Here is a 22,415-nt window from a genome sequence, read left to right on the forward strand (position 1 = left end):
AATCCACCTTTATTAGGATAAATACCAGCACTGTGGACTTAGAAAAAGTAATACTGTGCAGCTGTGAAATACTGTATTAAAAACTTCCAAATTTATCTGGGGAACAATTTTAGGACTTTCTTCTATGCTTCTTCCGATGCTAATTCTGACCTTTTGGATTCCACCAAATCTGCTGTGGCAGCTCTAATAGCCGTCCATCTTGTCTAGGCTAATTCATGAAAGTGTGTCAGGCTACCTCAGGGGGTAGAGAAGATGAGAAAGCTCAGGGAGAAAAAAAAAAAGTGCTATTGCAGAATTTCAGCAAGCCTGTTGGTACAGTGTTGTGTGAAATGTAGCCATCAGATGAAAGCCTGCTGGTGAAATCCAGTCTATTTTTAATAGAGTTTTTAGTGTATTTATATTTACGTATAATCATGTACAGATGTATTATAATCAGCAGCATGTTTTTATTTGAGCATGTGCAGTGTACTCTGATTTATCTGCATTTTTGGAGGTGAGTAATGAAACATCAGCATGCTCCGGCTGCTCCTGTGTGCATAATGACTTTGATATCTTCAATATTTGCTCTCACTTTACCGGATGATGTAAGGTCGTTCCTGGTATGACAATGAGAGTTGTCGGAGGCTGTGCTTTAATCTATATCTGATCTATATTCATGGTTGTTTTTGTCCACATCATCGCCGTGCTTTTGAACCACCTTCAGCAAAACTGCGGTTGTGTCAGTTACCAGATCTTAAGTCCTGTGATCCATATTCATGTTCAGCATCGCCTGTCACCCCTGCAGCTGCTGTCCTCACGGGGAATGACACGGTTTTTGTTTATAATTATCATGCATTCTCTGCCAGCGTGGATTGATTATACCCATGCTACTTTGTGTCCCCAATATCATTTCTTGCCAGGAGGACTGTAATATCACCGCACAATTGCATAAAAGGAAACCTTGCTGGCACACATATTCTTTAGAGTACTTATTGTGTGCACACTGATGTACTGAATGAAAAACAAGCTCTTACATAAACCTAAGGATAAAGGTCTTGCATACTGTACTGTACTATAATAATATTGGCACTACTGAGGCCCCTCTGCTGTGAGAAAAAGCCAGAAATAGTTTGAGTGGGCCAGGCCTTTGCAGCGCTGAATGACAGATAACAAGGTTCAAGGTTTTGTTATTAGCTGTCATGGTTCTGTTGAGTATTACTCACATTCATTTGGCATGTGTACTGTACGTGCTACAAAGCAATAACATAAACATTTGTAAGCCCAACCTAGAGGTGCCATATGTGATCAATTTAAACAAGTTGTACATCGCGGAGCTTTAGGGCATCTTGACAGCTACCTCATTTGGGCATCTGTTAAAGAAAATATTATGGCCAACATTTTTCCCATTTTCTCTTATTCTGAAGTTATTCTCCCAAACTGCTGACCTTCCTCTCCCCTCCCTTCCCCCATTCCTTCAGAAACCTAACACTCCTTATGTGCACATTGCTTAAATCAACAGTATTTTGAAAGTTAGTGAGGCAATCATGTTTGAGGCTAAGCAGTTGAGAGGAGCTGTGCTCCCCTCCCCACCTCCTTATTTTGCTCGTTCTCATTTGTCCTATATTCCCCAGGTCTCTTTCCTTGGCACAGAAACTATATATTTCATGCTCAGCTCAGTGTGTTTTGTTTGAAATATCTCTCACTCAGTGCTGGTTTGATTTTTATTAAAAAGAAACATTTTCAATGCAATCCTTTGTTTGTAATCCTCCAGGGTGGGAGGAGTACAACAAAAACAATTCATTGCTTCAATATATTAACATTGTCCAGATGCACTGATCATAAACAGAATTGGACAGTCTATTTTTGTAATGTGGTGCTTGTGCCAGTTTGGTACATCTGTGGCTGCTTTGTGTGTGTTTATGAGGGTGTTTCTGCATGTGTTTGACAGAAAAAAAATGTCCTGTTCTCGCTGAAACTGATATATACTTTACTGGAGGAGAGGAAATCTGAAAAGCAGTAAAACTGCTAAAATCCTAAACCTCTATTTTGAGATAACATCTTTAAAAACATTCAGTCCTGCTAGCTTGATTGGGTTGGGTCACCAGATGAACATACAGTATGATGTCATTGTTTCCACAACTTGAACCACTTTCTTGCTCGCTCTTTAAACATGAAATCAGATTAGATGTAATATGCATAGGCCAATATCGTCCCATGACAGCCCCGTCTGTTAATGTAATAGCCAAACTGCTTCCTAAGCTCATGTTTTCCCATCTCCTCTGCAGATTTGTGTTAACCACCAGCCCATGAATTTTTCATCGTCCATATGTCAATGATATACAGAGGCCATAGAGGAGGAATTTAGAGGACATGGACTCTAACAATAAACAGTTGTATAGTACATTGTCATGGCTTTACATATCTGTAAAATTATGTTTGTACAAGAACATATTTTTACACTATAGGCTCTTATTCACAGCATGCATTATAACTTCACATGCCATGCTGTGTGACTAGCCTTGACAAACTGTGAACAGGATGTGTCTTATTTATTGCTCTTATATACATGGTATGCACAGGCAGAATTGATGCCGCAGTGCTATTTTAACTAAAAGCACTTTCTTCTACTGGCATCAGCAGCATTAGCATGACTCTTGGGGCTGAATAAGGCACAATCTTCCTGATTATCCCTATTATGTCATCAGCAACAGACCAGCTCTACACATTGCTTTGCATTGCTGTTTATCTATTTTTAGCAAACAGTGCACACAGAGAGATAAATACGCATCTGGCAATAGGCGAGAAGCTTTTCAGAAGTCTGGACTTGTTATATACAGTGCAAAGGTTTCTCAGAGAAGCAGCGCCAGTTGAGGATAATTGACTAGTAGAGGAAGAAAGAACACCCAGGTATACTCTTCAGTTACAGGATCATAACTATTTCTGGCTCCCCCACTTTAACAGTTTCAGTTTTATTTCCTCACTAAAAATCTCTCTAAATAGCCTCCTGTGAATGTCCAGCTGTCAAACTGTGTTATCGTGTGACTTTGCTGTTTTTAAAGGGTTAGTTCAGAATCATCAAAGTCATCAGCAGTACATTGATTAGCTTATGTGTCAGGACTCTGTTTGCTTCTCCAAACCACCATACACTGACTATGGATAAGTACTTCATACAACCCCACTTCAAATATCCGAACTATCCCTTTAAGTAGACATAATGCCATTGAATATTTAACATATTTATATTTATATTAGAGATTCCCTACCTTTCAAGCAGCCATTTTTTTCACTACAGTCTAAAAATCTTTTTGCAGTACCATAAAATGTACTTTATAGAGGTGATCCAACATAGTGAAACATTTAGTCACCTTTTTACTGTCACACTATCATCACATGTTATTGCAGCTGTGAGTGTTTTGAAACTCTTCCTGTTGCTGCATTTGTAGAAACTCCGACGTCCCAGATTTGAGAGTTGTCTGCCAAACAGGAACTATTTCAATGAAACAGGAGTAACCAAATTCACATTATCCTATTTGATGTGTGATTTTCTTCAGGGTACCATTTCTTTCAATACATTGTAGATAATGAAGGTTCTTTTTGGTGGTAAACTTGGATGTCGGACTGTCCTTGAACGTACCACCAAAGAGAGTTTTCAGACTTGCTCCTGCTTGCAATCGTGGTACCACAAGATGTTAACATAGACGAAAAATAATAAAGGTGCTAAAATGTTGACAGTGAAGGATAATTCATCAAGTACATTTCATATATCTGTTTGTTGATTTTTAAACTAAAATTCCTCAAATGTAGAAAAATCAATCAAAGAATTTAGGATGTAAAAGTTATTTGATAGTGAAAAGGCACAAAGTAATTAACCACTTTGGCATGATGGTTTCACATAATTTGAAGGTCATTATCAGGCTTGGAAATAAAAAGATGGACCAAAATGTGATGTTTTTTTTTTCTTTTTCAAAGCAGTTGTGTAATTTAAAACTCTGATAAACTATGAAGCACGTTATTAATTACTTTACACTTCAGCTAACCAGGCCAGCCTGACCTCATTCATAATGGCGTAGATGATTATTCCATTAATACACTTGTCAAATGTGGAAGAGTCACTGTTGGTGAGCATGGTTTAAATCAAGCGAGAATATGATTTACATGATAAAAAGATATGGTGGATTTGTAGCTGGATAGGACAACATATTTAAAAAACATACTTTCACAAAATCCCAGATGTGAGTTGTGATACAGCTCTTGAATTTCCCTAATAAAAATTACAGAACAGCATGTTGTAACCTGGAGTGAACACGTCTGACTCATCAGTGTAACTGGAGATGCTGTCTGTCAGTGAGGCTGGTGTAGAAACAGCTCATGGGTTGCTGGGTTAAGTGATGAGTATTTTTCACATGTCTGTAGAGGCTTGTTGCAGGTTGTTTCTGAAAGGAGCTTGTGTAATTTAGGTGACGTCAATAATCATTGTTACACTGTACGGCAGCAAAGAAGGGATTAAAAGTGATGATTGTGGTTGATGTTTCCTTCTTTTTTCCCCAACATGACACAGACAACACATACTGAAACATTGTCACTGTTGGCAGCTGCTTTGGAAATGTTTGGAACTGTTTTAAAGCTACTTTCACGATAATGAAAACTGAAAATACAAAGAGCAGGAGAGAGCTTGTTGTGTTCTTTAAGTTATTTGTAGATTATTGGCATAAACTCCCTAAAATACAATGCATTTGCATATAATAAAAAAAAAATGAACAGAAAGATAAAAGTATCCATTGGCCTATTTTGAAATGGGAATGATGATTATTTGTAATCACCATGGCTTAATACTGAGTATCTTTTTCAAAATGATGAAGTCCCTATGACTGGGCTCATTGGCCGACTCAATCCCATCAAGTGTAACTAGAGCGTGATCTATTAGAATACATATGTTTTATTGATGCATGGGCTTCGTGTTTATCCTGGCATTCATTTATTTATAGGTCGATGCTGTGATTTCTTTTTTTCTCCAGTAATGAATAGGATAAGCCTTGAAGCTTATCCACTGCTCCCTTTCATCTCTCCCTCTCTCTCTCTCTCTCTCTCTCTCTCTCTCTCTCTCTCTCTCTCTCTCTCTCTCTCTCTAAAAGCTAAATTGAAAAACTGTATTTTTAAAGCCCTGGTCCTACGTAGTACGAGTTGTTTCTGCAGTCTGTCAGTATCAATAATGTGGAAGCGTTTGAAGGTTATCCTGTTTTTAGCATATCCTCCACATTATGTAACTTCAAATATGTTTTACATTTGGCACTCATGGAACAACAGGGTTTGTGTATTTAGGACAGCCCCTCTGCATGTTCTTAACATTTCTTTGCAAAATGATATTTATTTTCCAATGTCCTCTCCTGGAACAATAGCCATTAAGAGCAACTTTCCAACACTTGGGCACGTTGACTTGACGTTTTAACTTTTAACTATCAGATGTTTACAGCCTGTACTGTGTTGTAGTGTATTTGTTTTTTTTTGTCTTGACAACTAAGCTAAATTATTACAGATTAAGTACACAGAGAGATATTGTGCTTTGTTGGACTTCAGCCAGCAACAGCAACCAAACTCAACAAAAGTTTTTTTCTTCTGCATGTGTGTGTGTGTGTGTGTGTGTGTGTGTGTGTGTGTGTGTGTGTGTGTGTGTGTGTGTGTGTGTGTGTGTGTGTGTCTTGAGCTAAATGCTGGGTGATAATATGACGTTCTCCAGGGTCAGAGGTTATTGCATTCCTCAGTGTCAGTCAGTGGATCTGGGTTAAGCTTAAACCCAGCCATGTCTCGAATGTGATGTGTGTTAATGAGTACTTAACAGGCAACGCTACCATCATGAGGCGATCACGAGGCGGACAGAATGAAAGAAAATTATTTTCTCCCTATAATTACAGTTTATTTTGACTATGAATTAAGTTTGTAAAATTTCTATTGTAAAACATGTGACATTGTGACTGCGTACCATCATTTTCTATTTACTCTGCAAATGGAAAGCCAACAGCCTTTATGAGTGTGCGCAGTTGTAAAGTACACACATTCACACCCCGTCGAAACACACACCCCAATGAATCTGATGAGAATGATTTCATAATACGTCGCAATAATAAACTTCTTTGAACAGTTTAATTGGCTCTTCCTGGAACGGCACCGCTTCGCTTCATTTGATCTGATGAAAGAGTAATGTTGCTTCTCCCCAGGGGGAGCATGCACAATGGCGCACAAATAATGAATTAAGAACACTACCCTTTTTTTTCCTCCAAATAACTGCTACAATAAAGCAGCAAAATTCATGCAGCACTCATTCCACTTTCCCTCTAAATTGCTTTCATGTTTATATACTTATGTATTTAATTTTCAGAGCTTGTTTTAAGTGAAAATAAACCTGATTCCTGGAAGGGATTGAGTTCACATGGAAATTGATTGTCCTGTGAAAGCATCATTGTTGTTAGAAACATTTGGAAACATTTCAGAAACCTTCGTCATGTGTGATTCTGTGAAACGTCACACTTACTATACTTCTGGAAATAGTAGTATTTGAATAGCCTTTATGGCAAGGAGTGAAATTTGATTTAAAGGCATCTGGTGTATGTAAAAGTTGAATGGAAGTAGTCTATGCAAAAGAGGAAAAAGGAATGTGTAAAATTGAAAATGACAAAGTCATGATGGTTTGGGAAAATGTCCTCTTTCCTCGGCTGACGACTATTAACAGTGACAGTCTGAATGGAGAGTCTGTGTACAGCAACTGTATGGTCACAGAAATGAGCTCATTACTTGCATATACATTATGTATGTGCACATATACACATTCATCTATAATGTTATTATGTGGAGAATATTCTATTTACATATCCATCTGCTAATGTAATCCCTAACATACATAATCCTGAAGGCAAGGAAATCAGTGTAAAACCAAAACCATAACCTCAACCGAAATTATCTTTAACTCTGTCCCAGAAAATTCTCTTTCCCTAGTTTATCTTGGCAGGAAATCCACCCACCCACACACACACACACACATTTTAATAGCACTTATAGTGGAAAAATCTAAATGAACGATTTGCACAATATTATAAGTGCTTGATAAAAATATGGGAGTATTTTTAATTTCCTGGTAAACACACAATTGCTGAGACGTGGGCTTGTCTCCATGGCAACACTAGTCAGAGCTTGCCCAGCCTAGCATTTTGACAGGTTCGTCTGATGATGATTGATAATTACTACTTGACTTGTTGTCCCCGTCTCCACAAACATATGGCAGGAGCTGCCCTCCGCCATATATCTGCCAAAACGTTCCCTTTTCTGATAATAGCTTTTTAATGTTGCGTTTTGTTGTGCATGCATAGCAATCACTCCCCCCATACACACACACTTCCCTCCTCAACCCCACCCCTTTGTAATTACATTTACTGCTCCTCACATAGTTGTTACAGAAAGAGAGAAATAGATAAGAGAAGCAGGAGAGTGGGAGAAAGTCAAAAAATAGGTAGAGGGAGAAGGGGGGATAGAATTGATTTCACTTTGAATTGATGTGTTCCTCCCAGTGGTGCTGGATTTAAATTTGACAAATTGTCAGGATTAACACAAAGAAGCAGCATTTCTTACAGTATAGTCACATATTAGAATATAAACACCAGATAATAGTGCCGGTGTGGTGGGCTGTAGTTTAAAATGGCAAGCGAGACACTTTATTACATATCCATGCACGCAGTATTTTTATTATGCAATGTGTTTGCATGCATAAAGCTTATATTTAGATGCAATTGGAGGCAATCTTGTTATATTCACAGAGGCCATAGAGGAGGACATCAATCTATAAACATGATTTATCTACTGCGCACTATCTACCCAGGCATTAGCATAGACTCTCTATTGTGGATCCTATTACCTGACTGTATGCTGAAATCTCAGACTAAAACTTCAGACCTGACCAGCATTTTAAACCTCAAGCAAACTCAAATTAAAGATCGAAGTGAAATAGTATTCCCCTTAAGAAAGTGACTCCTGTTTTTCTTATTATTAAAACATACAGTATAGGTGCTTCTCAGAATAAATACATTTACATTCATTTTATTTCTTTTCACCTAAACAGTATATTGGCCTCAATGACCTCTGATTCCAGGAACAGGAACACTATCAGCAACACTCTCACTCATTATTTCTCGGCTTCCGCGAGCTGACTCTAATGAACGTATTAGCCCCAAGTACCTAATTTTACATGTCTGTAGTTCCAGATGGGCAGGACAACTAGTTCACCTATATCTCACTGGTTCATATAATGTATGATGCACCTGCAACTGTAAAAGCGCGTCGCTCTGTGGAAACCAAAGTCATTTCTAATACTGTGTGATTGAGGTCTGCCACAGGCTAAGGCAACAGACAGGCTCCGTGAAGGAGATAATTATGCATGCACACACAGCTGTCAGTCAGCCAGCTAAGGGGAATCGTCTTTGAGGAAAATAAAAACAGACTGTAGCCGATATAATGCAGTATTTGTATAGGAAATGACAGGTTTGGGAAAAGATGTCAGAGCTGTTGCAACAAGGAGAGGAGATCTGGTGTTAATCCCCCCCCAAACCAGAAAATCACACATGGATTCCTGTCTTAGTGTCAATATATGTATACATTCATACTGAACACATGGGTGTCCACAATGTGAGTTTGATTAAAGCTACGTTGTGTAAGAATTTCTCCCATCTAGCGGTGAAATTGTTATATGACAACCAACTGAATATTACTTTCTAGCCCCTCCCAATCCAATCGCGTTTTAAGTCCTACGGTGGCCGAATCCGAAATTAGCTCTTAGTATCTCCATCGTTTACACACAGCTGTTCTAGCCACTCCAATATTAACTTTGGTCTTGTTGCTTTGCCTGTCGCGTTAATTGTCTTTTTCGCTTCCCTGGAGAGTAATCTCCCCCTGGCATTCGTCATGGTGCGGGGTGCCACTGAGTGTAAAAGGGCGAAAGGCAGAGGTATGTCCCTCTTTGGCTAATGTATTTTAAAGATGGAGGCGCAACATGCCGGCCGTCATTCGAGCGACTCACCTGTATGTATTCTGAATGATTCTAAATTCAGATTCTACGCTTACGAGAATACTTTGATTAGTTGGTGGTAGTAACTACACATGAATGAGCACATATTTGTGAAAGAACAAAGGGGCTTTTGCTAAGAATCAACTAAAGAAATTACACAATGTAGGTATAAAGTATCTTTTTTCACTTGCCACTATCTGGTGCTATCTAACCATGCAGATAGTTTGGGTTTCAGTTGTTTAGAAGTGTCTGTCTCCCGCTCAAAACACTGGAGATCAATGTATTTTAGTTTTTTGTGCTCACAGCCTTGAAAATCACATGCGTAACATCTCTTTCCAGAAGCAGTGTCCTTGTTACTCTGAATAATCGATAGATAATTAGGGGGTGGGGGGGGAGAGAAAGTAGTTCCAATGATTTGGACATATGTTTGTTTGTTTAAAGCTGCGCTAATCAATATTTTCATATTGACAATAGATCAAATGACTATGTGTAATGTGGAAGGGATCGATTGTAGTGACAATCTCACAAAGAATGATCACCTGACTACAGTTCTTCTCAGAATTTTAGTGTCTTTCAGCTCATTGTTTTGGTTTTACTTGGCTCAACTTTAGTGTTTTGTTTCATTCTTAGCGTTCTCATCAACCTTGTTTCAAGCAGCAGCTGTTTTCCTCTTGTTGTTTACCTGTTAAGCACCAAACAGCAGACAGACACCTTTAGCTGGAAGATGGTGAACATGTTGGAGCATTTAGCAGCTATATATATACTGTATATATATCCAGATATTTCCCTCAGGAGTAGACTAAAACAGAGCAAAGAGTAGAGTGAATATTTGGTTAACACAACAACAAGTATGACTCAAAATTAACTAATCTTGCTCCGTTTCTGCTGTGCGGGTTGTTGACTAACTTACCTATAACAGTTTCATAAGGTGATTATATAGTAATGTCAGTGTTGTGTTTTCAGCTTGTTCCTCTCAAAAAGAAAATCCCTTAGTGTGGTTGTGAATGTAATTTTTGATTCACCCCCATTTTATTGAGGTGGAGAAATCCCAAAGACTTCTCAGATATCTCAGCAAATTAGGTTATGAGATATGTAAAGCGAACAAAAACACCAATTTTGGCTAAGAGAGAAAATGTCTTTTTTCAAATTTAGGTGGACTTGACCTTTAAAAGAGAGGTTGGGGCAGAGTAAATCATGGAAAGACCTGTTTACAAGAAGCTGTTGAGGACTTGCGGATGACTCGGCTGCACCTCGGGGACTGTTGTTAGAGCTCTTTTAGTAACAAGACGGACTAATCCCTGCCTTTCACTGAGGCGCATGCTCTAATAGCCTTGTATTACAGTGTTTTTTGTGTGTGTCAGGACAAGAGTTCCTGACACAGGTTCACTCTCTCCAAACGCACAACTCTTCACTGACTCTGAACACCGGAGAAACATTTAAATTGTCGCTCTCGCTGCTTGGTGGTGTTTAATGCTTTTTCCCCTCTCTCTCTCTCTCTCTCTCTCTCTCTCTCTCTCTCTCTCTCTCTCTTTCTCTCCGTGATTATGTTACTGCTCTTTCTTCTTCCCTCCCTCTGTTATATTGGAAGGTGAGGTTGTTTTTGTGTAATAACAGTAACTAGTATCCATTGTCATGCCTACGAAGGAGTCAAATGCATTCCTCATTAAATTCAAAATAGCAAAAAGCAGCAGTAAAAAAACATCTTCTCATGTTGCAGTTGCATTCACGGGCAAAAACAGGCAAGAAAATAACACCAGTGATGAAAATATTTCAGTGTTATTGATGTTAAACCCCCCCCTGAGGTTGACCTAATATGTAACACTGCACTCTTACATTCAGCTGTGAAATGTTTTACAGTTTATTAATGACGATCTCCCGCTATATAATTATGACAAATTAATTAACACTTGTATCATCTAACAACCTATGGAGGTTTTGATGATTAATAAAAACAGTGTACTCTGTCCACCCACACACTCTGCCTCACTCTGTGGGCGCATTGTGTAATTTTTGATGATTGCAATGATAGAGATGCTTGAGTATTACTGTTCATTAAAAAATGTGCGAGGAAACGTGCCTCGAGCGCAGGAACAGAGGGATAACTGCTGTCACATGTGACAAAGTGAGAATTATGAGCACGTCAGAAATGCCTGGTATTAATATGTGAAATGCGACGGTGGCTACACTCAGTAACAAAATGATAGAGAAGAGGGAGCGCTTAAGGCTCACTAGTCTGTGGTTGTTCAATCAGAAAAAAAGATTTTTTTTTGAAAGGATTTTACATTTATGTTTAATAGCTTCTGCCATGCCTTTGTTGACACATTAATGCATTTCTTGGCACATTACCGCCACCTATAGTCAGTCACCCACGTGCATCCTAGCGTGTGTGCATGAGACAAACAAAATGGGGAAAGACTCATGTAAAGACAGCTCCCCAGCGCTAATAGAGGTCAAAATCTCCTCTGGGAACCCTTTAACCTGCAGTATAGCAAATAACAATAATGCAATTTGTCCTTTGGAATGTGACCTGAAAATGTTTGTATTATTAATGCAAAAACCTGAAAATCTGAAGTGATTTGGGAAATTCAACTCCTAGATCAGGGCAGGCTTGTGTCTGAGTCTGACCAAAAGTAAACAGAAATTAGCCACCTTGATCAGCTATTTTTTTCTAACTGCCAAGGGATCTACGTTTATGTGGGGGAAACTCTGTCAAATTCAAAGTTATTTAAAAAGCTTTAAAAGTCTTTCATGCTTGACCCAATATTTGTTGTTTTACCGAAATCGTATTTCCCATTGTCAGAACGGCCACAAGTATGATTAAAAAAATACCATAATTTCCCATTAATATTGCTAGGACTGTGTGGTAATAATTAAAGTCAACATAGATAAATGCTTCACCCATCTGGATTGTATTAGCTGGACAGTAAAATGAGACAAAAATTATGATGTTAAATACCCAGTGGAAATTACTATTAATATTATTACTTTTGTATCCTAAATTAAATCAAAAGGCAAATCTCCCTTATTTCAAATTCTAGACAGTAGAAGTAGTGTAATCATATGTACAGTAGGATATGTGCTGTGTACAGGCATTAAATATTCCATTCTGCATCTTGTTTTTGATATTTTGAGTAACTTGTAACATGTTTCATAAACTTTGTCTATCAAGAGAACACCAGACAAAATATTTACTTTGGAATGAACTTGAGAAAGATACATTAACTCAGACATGTTTCTTGAGCAAATAGAAACAGAAACTTCATTTCCAGTTGCTTCCCCAAACTGGGGTCAGAAACATGCCGTCCTTGAGCAGAAACCCTCGATATCTCTCCAACTTCTGAGGTCGTTGATGTATAGTGAAGTCGTGCCGTCGCCTGTCACTGTTGGCTTAGGAATCAGTCATTGCTGCTTTTTTTTTATATTCTCTCTGGTAATGTTGACTTGCTGCTTTGGAGCCTCCCTTGTCATATCCCTGTGCCTTCAGTGGAGTTAAAATGTTCCACCAAAGTGTAATATCACTTCACTGACTGATTCAGTGCACCGCTGCTCCACAGATTAAAGTCTGTGATCTAAGAATGAATCAGAGACTGTTTTGTGTGATTATTTGTCAGGTTTTATTCATTATTTGTTAGGTTTTAATTACTTAGGTTTATTTTGCACTCTGAAAGGTGCTATTGTTGTTCCTTATGTTTCATATTCCATTCAATTTTATTTTATTCTGTTACATCTAATTTGAGTTACAAAACTCTACTTCTGTTTTCCATCTAGCTGCATTATTACTTCATTATCATGATCTTTTTTTATTTTTTGCATACATGAAAATGCATCTGCTCAGTGCTTATGGAGTTTAAATACAGTCTGTCATGGTTCCTTATGTTTTATGACTTGCTGTAAATTTCCAAAGAACCACTGTAACCCTGTATGCCAGACATTCTTTGTCTGTGCATGGCTGTTTTCACAGGTACAGTTTCATTAACAAATCCATCCCAGGTTAGGATTCCTTCTCATCTGTGCAGGTACATTTCCGTCCTGAAGCTGGGGTCATTGTGGTCTGCACTCCTCAAATGTTTTACAGACAACTTTACGCTGTTTGGTCAAAAATCCTTTACGTCCTCTGCTCCTTCACCATGTAACTCATTAAGGAGTGATTTCAAATTGATTGAGTGGATCTCTCTGAGAACTCACATTGATTATAACAGAGCTGAAATGTAACTCTACTCGCCAATGTCTCTGCTTAATTGGCTGATATGGTTACTATATACAGTATGTGGTCTAAAGATTTGGTTTGTGTTTCAACATTTATTAACAGGAGGTTTTGTCTTTTTATTTTATATTTATATGCTGTCCTGTTGGCCTTGTTATAAAGATGTGTAATCTCAGTGAGACATTAATATGAAGGGGAATTTGTTTGTAAAATGTAATTGTATTCTGTTCTGTCCTGTGGTACATACTGTACTGCACAATCAAGGCCATGTATTGCAACGTGAATGTTACCTTTGGCAGCGAGCTGTGCTGATAATTGCTGAGTGGGTGTCAGGCCTTTAGTGAATTTGCAACCAAGTGAGACGATAAAATATGTCAAAACATGTTTTTCACCAACCAATACTTACTCTAGTCATGCCTCACTCATCATCCTCCTCCTTCACCTCTTTCTTAGAACTTGGAGATGAAGTTGAAGTCATTCTTCAGAATTAGGAGTTTTGTTTAGTGAAAGTGCAGATTGGTAGATTCTTCTTCAATCGGTCACAGTTCATCTGCATGGGAGATTTCATATTTTATTTGCACATAATTGACTAAATGTTATTTATTGAGCTGGTTATTCATCAGTATTATTATTTACTTTTACACTTTAGTATTTCTGAACAACTTATATAAGACATTTATTTCAACCTGACCTTTATGAATCCCCATAAATTGAATGACCAACATTCATAACAGCCTCATTGCCATTTTGATAATATGATTACTTAGAAGATTGCAAAGAAGATTGGTAAATAACAGTCCCTGCATTCCTGGTTTCTACAGTTTAACAAGTCTACAGCCATGCTAGTAGCTCTGTGAAGCTGCACGTAGGCATAGTTTTTAAATTAAATGCTAACATCAGCATGCTAACATGCTCACAATGACAATGCTAATATAGTGAAGTTGGTATGATGTTTACCATGTCAACTATCATAGTTTAGCATGGTGGCATGCTTAAATTTGCTAGACACAAGTGTCAGGAGTTAGTATACCTGCAAAACTATTTATTTAAGTTATTTGGTCATAAACCAAATTTTTAGGCAAATTAAAGCTTTAGTGCGTAACTTTTTTATATTAATGAACGTCCGTTACATTCAAGCCATTGCCAAATGAGTTGCTACAAAGCTAATTCAGATTATCAGCTCCACACAACTCTCTCTATATTTCTCTGTATGGCTATGTTCAGAAGATTGTGTCGTCCGGGGATTTTCCCGTGCAGAAACTCAAGTGAAGATAATTACCCTCTTGTGAAGAGTCCATCATGTTTTTTTAATCCTCTGTGTTCTCCTTGGCTACTAGCAACTGTGTGAAGGAGGGGTGGGGGCTGTGCGCCATCACGAAGGCTTGTATCATGAAGCGCTGACAGTGTTGTTGTCTTTACTCAGAATTCCTCATGGGGGCGACAGGATAATGGTGCAGTGGTAGTCAGGGGAACACCAAATTACATTCATCCTGAGAGAAACATGAATGTCTGAACCAAACTTCACTCATTCACTGAAAAATATAAATGAACTCATGGTGGGACTGGCGGAAAGGTCAGGGTATTACCAAAGTGATTAGGATACGTCGTCGGGAAACATGAATGTCTGTACATTCATTCAATAGATGTTGAGATATTTCAGTTTGGACCAAAGTGGTAGACTGACCAACCGACCAAAATTGCCATTCCTTGACCTATATGCTATTGTGGCTGAACAATAAGTAACCGCTGCATTTATCTGTAGTTGTGACTGATTATTTCAGTTATGAGTCTTATTCCAAACTGTCAAATGAAAGGATTAGTTGGCTGCTGATCTACAAAAATCCTTCAAAGAATTTTTTTTCAGTTTGCCAATCAAATACAAAGGAATATGCACCATAATTTTTTCATTAAGTGAACACACATGTAGATATTGAGCTTTTTTTTCCAGTCAATTTTGTGAGTATTATCGACCGAGACATCCATCAGTTGAATTCTCCAGTCGGCTTGATATGTCTCTTAATTCCCAGCAGCCTCTCAATCAATCAGTCCATTTTGTTGTGGTTCCCTGTGGCTCTACTCTGTTGATGCATAGAACCGTTAGAACCCTTCCTGAGCTGTCTCTAATGAGTTTTCATTATCATTGACATCAACTGAATGACAGAAACAGAGGTATTAGGGCTGTATTTAATTGAATCTGAGAGGGGAGAAATTATTAAACAAAGCCGCATTGTAAAGCTCTAAAGAGCTAAGAGCGTTCGGCTGCATCCGATGATCAAGGTGTCGGGCTGTGCATCTCGCTGCTGAAGTCGCCATGATTTCCATGGCTCGGGGGTCGTGCTCTGTGAGACATGATGGATTCACACCCCTGGGAATACCCCTCCTGTGTGTGTGTGTGTGTGTGTGTGTGTGTGTGTGTGTGGGTGTGTGTGTGTGTGGGTGTGGGTGTGTGTGTTCTTATTTAACTATATTCGTGGGCTCCAAAAACTGGGAGTCCAGTATACTGGACCCCACAAGTTTAAAGGGCTGTTTAAGGGTTAAGACTTGGTTGTAGGATTAGGGATAGAATTAGGTTATGGTTAGGGTGAGAGTAAGGGTTAAGGTTAGGCTTTTAGTTGTGATGGTTAAGATTGGGGTAAGGGTTAAGGTTAGGCTTTTAGTTGTGATGGTTAAGGTTAGGGTAAGGGGCCAAGGAATGCATTATGTCAATGATGGGTCCCCACAAAGATAGTGCCACAAACCTGTGTGTGTGTGTGTGTGTGTGTGTGTGTGTGTGTGTGTGTGTGTGTGTGTGTGTGTGTGTGTGTGTGTGTGTGTGTGTGTGTGTGTGTGTGTGCGTGTGTGGTGTGTGTGTGTGGGTGTGGGTGTGGGTGTGTGTTCTTGTTTAACTATATTCGTGGGGTCCAAAAACTGGGAGTCCAGTATACTGGACCCCACAAGTTTAAAGGGCTGTTTGAGGGTTAAGACTTGGTTGTAGGATTAGGGATAGAATTAGGTTATGGTTAGGGTGAGGGTAAGGGTTAAGCTTAGGCATTTAGTTGTGATGGTTAAGGTTGGGGTAAGGGTTAAGGTTAGGCTTTTAGTTGTGATGGTTAAGGTTGGGGTAAGGGTTAAGGTTAGGCTTTTAGTTGTGATGGTTAAGGTTAGGGTAAGGGGCCAGGGAATGCATTATGTCAATGACGGTTCCCCACAAAGATAGTGCCACAAACCTGTGTGTGTGTGTGTGTGTGTGTGTGTGTGTGTGTGTGTGTGTGTGTGTGTGTGTCTACCTGCCTATATGGGTTTGTAAAGGACCAGGAAAGAGTCTTCTGGTTACTCGCCTCGAAGTCATGTCAACAACCCAGATAAGCTACAGACCGACAAATAAGTAATTCGATAGGAAAAAGGAACTTGGCAGCTTGGTCAGCAGCCATTTTTGGGGTATGACCATAGTGTCCATTTTTGGCTCGTTGAGGGAAGAATCATGTTTACTTAAATGGTCTCTTTCTTCTCTAGTACATTGAAAAAAACACTTAATGCCCACAGGGTGGTAAAAATATCACATCTCCCAGGATGCTGTAAAATCATTACCTTGTGATGTTGGCTTTGTCTTTTTTACAGACTATAAATGTCTGTTTTTCCATTCTAGGAAATCAATCTGCGCAGAGTCAGTCCATGTTTGATTTTCTTTGCTATTCCAAAGCTGATGACTCGTCCCTTACGCAACTCTGCCACGAGGAGAGCAGATCAGCAGTTCTGCACAACTTCTGCAGCACAGAAAGATCGCCTGCTTGACCTTCTGTCCCTTTTTTGTGTATGTTTACAAAAATACATGAATGCACCATTTGAACACACTTCACAGTAATATCTGCTTGGGTTGTTTAACTGCGTTCAGTTTGTCCTTCATCGATAAGTCAATGAATTTAAACCCGCTTGCTGTCATGTCACCGTGTGTTATGCAGCAGCGCTTTGCTGTAATTGCACCATTTTCTTAGGCAGCAGTATTTGACCTGATGAAAAATGTAAACAGACAGGCAGGTTATGTAACTCAGAGTAGGGTGTCAGGGTTTAGTGATTGGACTAAAAACAGAACCGCACTAAAAGAGTGTGACCTCACTCAGAGCTATGCAACGTTTGTTTGAACTGATGTCACATGTTGAAAAATAAATCGACAAGTCAAACCTGCAAGCCTTAGTCATTCGTCACTTAATGTTTGTGTTTTGTATGATTGAATATGTGTTTTTGAAGGCAGTGTATATGTCTGGAATGTAGTGATCAGTTACTTTTCTTAAGATTTAAGTTGAAAAGCACATTGTAATATGGCATCTATTTATGGTTTGTGTTTTGTTTAATTACATATGGATTTCTTTACAGAGGCCTAAGCATTACAAATTAGCTAGAAATGCTGTGATATGTGGCATTAGTATATTCAGTGAATATGTTGTGCTTATGTACAGTATCTGTCCCTTTAGAAATAAACACAAGTAAATAAATAAATAATAGGGTTTATGTAATTTCTCAGCATTAATGAGTAATTGGCAGACTAAAGGAGGCAGAGTGAATGTGAAAACATTGACGGAAGAAACAAACCCGGTGCTTTCCAAGCAAAGATTACAGTGTTGAAAACTTTTTTTTAGTGCCAAATTGATGACAAATGCCCTTGGAATTTTCCCTGCGCTGTTTCTCCACAGCGTAGCAGTTGTGAAAATAACAACATGAAGTGGTAGGTTGCTGAGTCGGGATCATTTTACCGTTTTTAATGACTGCCTGTAAGTTTTATTCAGCTCCAGTGTTATTGTAACATTTTCATGATGGGAATTTGATCCGATCGAAAATAATCACAGAGTCCTTTGGATGTGATTTAATTGTCATTGCAGCTAGAATGAAAGAATGTTGACGCTGTGAAATACGTGATTGAACTTGGATTATTTGAAGTTTCTCTCTCCTTCTTTCTCTTTCTCCCTCCGTTGAGCTTATCTCTGTTTGTGTTGCTGCATGGAGGCAAGGCACTCTGCCAAGAAGTTACATTACAGTCGCGGGTTGACACAAACGTGGGTGCACAAAGGACTTGGAGGGCTTAAATACTTTATTGTGTATGTAATTTGAACTGAGCAATTATATCAGCCAGCCTTTCAAACAAAGAGCTTCTATCAGGCAGGTTCATGTGTTTTTAATTAACAGCGTTCAGCTTTAAGACATGAGCAGCAGACTAACAGAGAAATACAGCCACGATGATGATCAGTACATCGGAGGTGCTTTAGTATAATGTAATTCTTTATGGTGAGGATGATGATGAGATGACAACTGTGGTAGTCCCGATGTAAAAAAACAAACAAAACATAGCTGCATTATGTATGTGAGTTTTTGTCACATCTGACTATATCAAATATTTCTCTCAGCAATAACATAATAATAATAGTTTTTCCCTTCTGTGGGTTTGTGGGTTAAACAGCATCTGTCATTTACAGTAATATACTAATTGCTTGACTGTTATGACGCCCTCATCTCAAATCTTAAAAATACATCTGTCTGAATTTAAATACAGTTTGTCTTTTAGGCTGAGAGGGAACGTAAGGGTTGTGTTTACTAGCACATTGGAGCAATTTGGCAGCCTGCTACCCCATTCAGCACAATGTTGCACTAATCCAGTATAAAAATAATTAGCTACAGGCTCACAGGCCTGTGAAATTCATTTTCCTGATTGTAAATGTTCCTGTCTTAGCCTCCATCCTTTTCAGCTAGTTCCCAGAGAAGAAATGCATCTGTAAACATGTTTCATATGTCTTTTATTCTTCCTCTCAATAATAGTTTATTACGATTGTTTTTCATTAACAAATCAAATGTTGAAAATACAAAGTGATTTAAATTGCACAGTGCTGCATCAGCGCACATGTTTCCACTTAAATGGTTATTCTCACTGTCACCGTTTCCTCCCCCTCAGCTCCTAACCTGAAGGGGCGACCTCGGAAGAAGAAGCTGTCCATCTCTCAGAGGAAGGACTCTCAGAGTCAGGCTCAGGGTCAAGGGTCATTGGGGTCAAACCAGGGGTCAACAGCAGTAGCAGCACAGGACCCCTGCAGCCCAGACAGCAAAACTACCACCAAGGTAAGAAACTGTAAGATAACCTAAGATAAGGTAAGACTTTATTGATCCCCTAGGGGAAATTCACATGTTCACACAGCACAACAGGCTGAGAGGTAATAAAACAGATAAAGAACTCATATACTATATATATATATATATATAACAATATATATATATAACAATACTTTATAACAATACTTTAGACCAACATAATATTTAAGTGAATTCCAGTATGTCCAGTATGAATAAAGATAAATAAAGTACATATTATGAAGAGAATTATACAGTACACATTAACCTCCCAGTAAAGTCCCCTATCATGCACTAGCTCTGCTGTAATGACGTGTTGTCGACTAACTGCTTTCCAGGTTGTCCTGCTTCTCAGGTTGTCCTGTACAGAATATCTTCTGTTACAGAACTAGGCTAACACATTTTAGTTTCCTAAACAATTTACTTTGACAGGAACAGCAGCAGTGTAGTGTTACATTCTGTCCAATACATGCATTTTGACCTAATATGACAGGTGTAATCCCTGTCAAGGGGAACTTTGATATAAGATATTATTTCATTTTTTGGAAATCTTACTTTATTTTAGTAGATCACAATTTTTCTATTAAATGTCATATGTATGATAATAATATGTCTACAACTATTCTTTTTGTTATTAAATAATGTAATTATTTTCTCAATTAATCAAAAATATTGAACCTATTCACACAAGACTAAGAGACGCAGCAAATCCCCACAAATGACGAGCTGGACCTGGAAAATGTTTGCGATTTATACTAAAAAAATGACTTAAACCATTAAGTAATTATCAAAATATTTGCAGATTATCTTTCTATTGATTGATTTGAAACATACAGTATTAGGTCACGATAGCATAGTTATTGAGCAGCACTCTCTTTGTGTGTGTGTCTTTTCTCAGTATTGTGCAGTATTGTGAACATAGAAGATGGTGTGACTTGATGAAGAAAATTGAATGGTCATTTGTTTTTAAAGAAGTAAAATCATTAGATCCTGATGCAGATTGTTGTCAATTAACAATGTTAATGATTTTAGTGACATTTTTAAAACGTTGTTATTGATTCTGTATTTCCATATCTTTCACTGCTTCTTTGTATCTGACATTGGTTGTAATATTCAAATTGAAGGAAATATATATAAAAGCTTTTCCACTGCTGTTATTCCTATGACCTTGGACAGCTAAAACAATATTAGCAATTCTCTCTTGAAGCTCGAGTCAAACTAATCTGTGCCTAATCTGTAATGACAAGAAGAGCTACTCCATTGATTATCAATGAGAGTCTGCCTCTGTGGCCAGTAAAACTATGTGTTTGTGCTTGAACCCAAACACATCTCATTCTGTTTAATACTTAGTCATACTGTCTGACTTCATTTGTTTAACACACTGTTAAGGGTTCAATTTTCATCTAAAGTTACGCTCTCTCTTTGCAGGTCAAACACAACTGTAAAACGGTACCCAATGGAAAAATAACTCCGGCAGCCAAACACAAGGCCAACGGCCTCAGCAAGAAATCCTCAGCTGAGGAGAAGGAGAGAGGGAAGGATAGGGAAAAGGAAAAGGAGGAGGGGAACGAGGCGGAGAAGAACGAGGAGGAAACATCAGAGGAGAGCCGAGCGGAGGAGCAAGCTTTCTTAGTAGAGCTCTACAAGTACATGAAAGAAAGAGACACGCCCATAGAGAGGATCCCCTTCCTCGGCTTCAAACAGAGTGAGTAGGACAATGTAGTCTCTTATTCCCTCACTGGCAATGTTTAAACAATGGAGTACTCTTGTTTAGACTCAATGGTCGAATAGTAAAGTTAGTGTAGATGCATTATACCTGGATTATTTTGGAGATTTAGGTCATAACATCACCAGTGGGGAAGGTTAGCGGGCTGATATGGGTAAAAGATACGTGTAGGAAAACCTATGCAAAATTTCCGTGCAAAAAGTTAAAAAAAAACTTTATTTGAACTCGAAAATGTCTTGAGCTCTCAGAAAAGAAACAGAAGTACTGTATGTTAGTTCCAATATCAGAGTGAAACTGCACTCTGTAAGTCATATGCAATAGTAAGATAAGCACGGAAAAACCCTGTGTGGATTTTAATCAGCATGTCTAACCACGTTATCTTTAGTGCCCCCCCTTGTTTTGATCAGAAGAGAAACCAGTAGCTGCTTTCAGTCAAGTCAAGGGCAGACTGTGTACAAACTATCAAACTATTAAAGCTTTAGCAAAGTGAAGATGGCTGCCAACCACTGCAGGCATTATGCCTAAAATCTCTAAATTACATTGCTGTTAAACTAAAAAAAATAAAAACACAGCAGTAATAATAACCTAAATGAATAATGGTCTATGCTGAGAAAAATCACATTGAGCGGTTAGTAAAAGACTCTGGAGGCTTCCTGTCAGAGCTCATTTTGGCTTGCTTTTGTATAAGGAGAGAATATCTTCTCACACTTGTCAAAGGGGTTTCCTGTGAAGGCCAAGAACGTCCTCTAACAATGTTAAAAGAACATCACATGTATGCAACACACGTCTGCCCAAGATGAAAGATTTTTCAATATAGGTCAGATGCTTAGCTTGCACTCGGTGTGCACTGGACAGAGAGGAGAAAAACATGCACGTAAACATCATAAAGGACGCGCTCTAGTCTCTTGAAACTGTTCTCAGTGCTGTTTGTTTTATGTGTTTCATCTCGATGCAAGACACATGGGAACGTGGGTTCTCACCTCAAACTGGTTTTTAAATGTACTTCTTTCTCAGTCTTTATTCAAGGGAGGAAATCACATTCAAACGAGCCTAGAAACTCAACGTAGCACGACAACATCAGCAAATTAACGAGAGGCAGGAGGGAGACTTCTATGGAATTTAACAGTGACAGTTTACAGCACAGTAAAACTCATTACTCTAAACTATTACATGAAGGTAAGCTGTGGTCGCCTTGACTCTGCTAACCACACCACGGCATTTTGACAATCCTATCATCTTGACTGACGACATGTTGTTGCTTAAATAGGTCATTGTGGTTAAGGGAGACAGAGAGAGTGAGCCAGAAAGACAGAGAGAATTACATACCCAACATGCTTTACTTTTAAGTTGGCATTTCTCAGTTTGCGCTC

At 38.6% G+C, this 22,415-nt stretch overlaps 1 protein-coding gene across 1 annotated transcript in view; it reads left to right on the top strand.

The window, feature by feature from the left end:
* The window catches only part of arid5b (AT-rich interaction domain 5B), a 71,552-nt gene that overhangs the window by 33,602 nt on the left and 15,535 nt on the right, over positions 1 to 22,415 (top strand). The window contains exons 5-6 of the mRNA XM_028603738.1: positions 19,147 to 19,310; positions 20,748 to 21,024. Of these exons, the coding sequence (XP_028459539.1) occupies positions 19,147 to 19,310; positions 20,748 to 21,024 (441 nt within the window). The remainder of the gene's footprint in view (positions 1 to 19,146; positions 19,311 to 20,747; positions 21,025 to 22,415) is intronic.

This window comes from Perca flavescens, chromosome 17 (assembly GCF_004354835.1).
Source record: "Perca flavescens isolate YP-PL-M2 chromosome 17, PFLA_1.0, whole genome shotgun sequence".
NCBI lineage: Eukaryota > Metazoa > Chordata > Actinopteri > Perciformes > Percidae > Perca > Perca flavescens.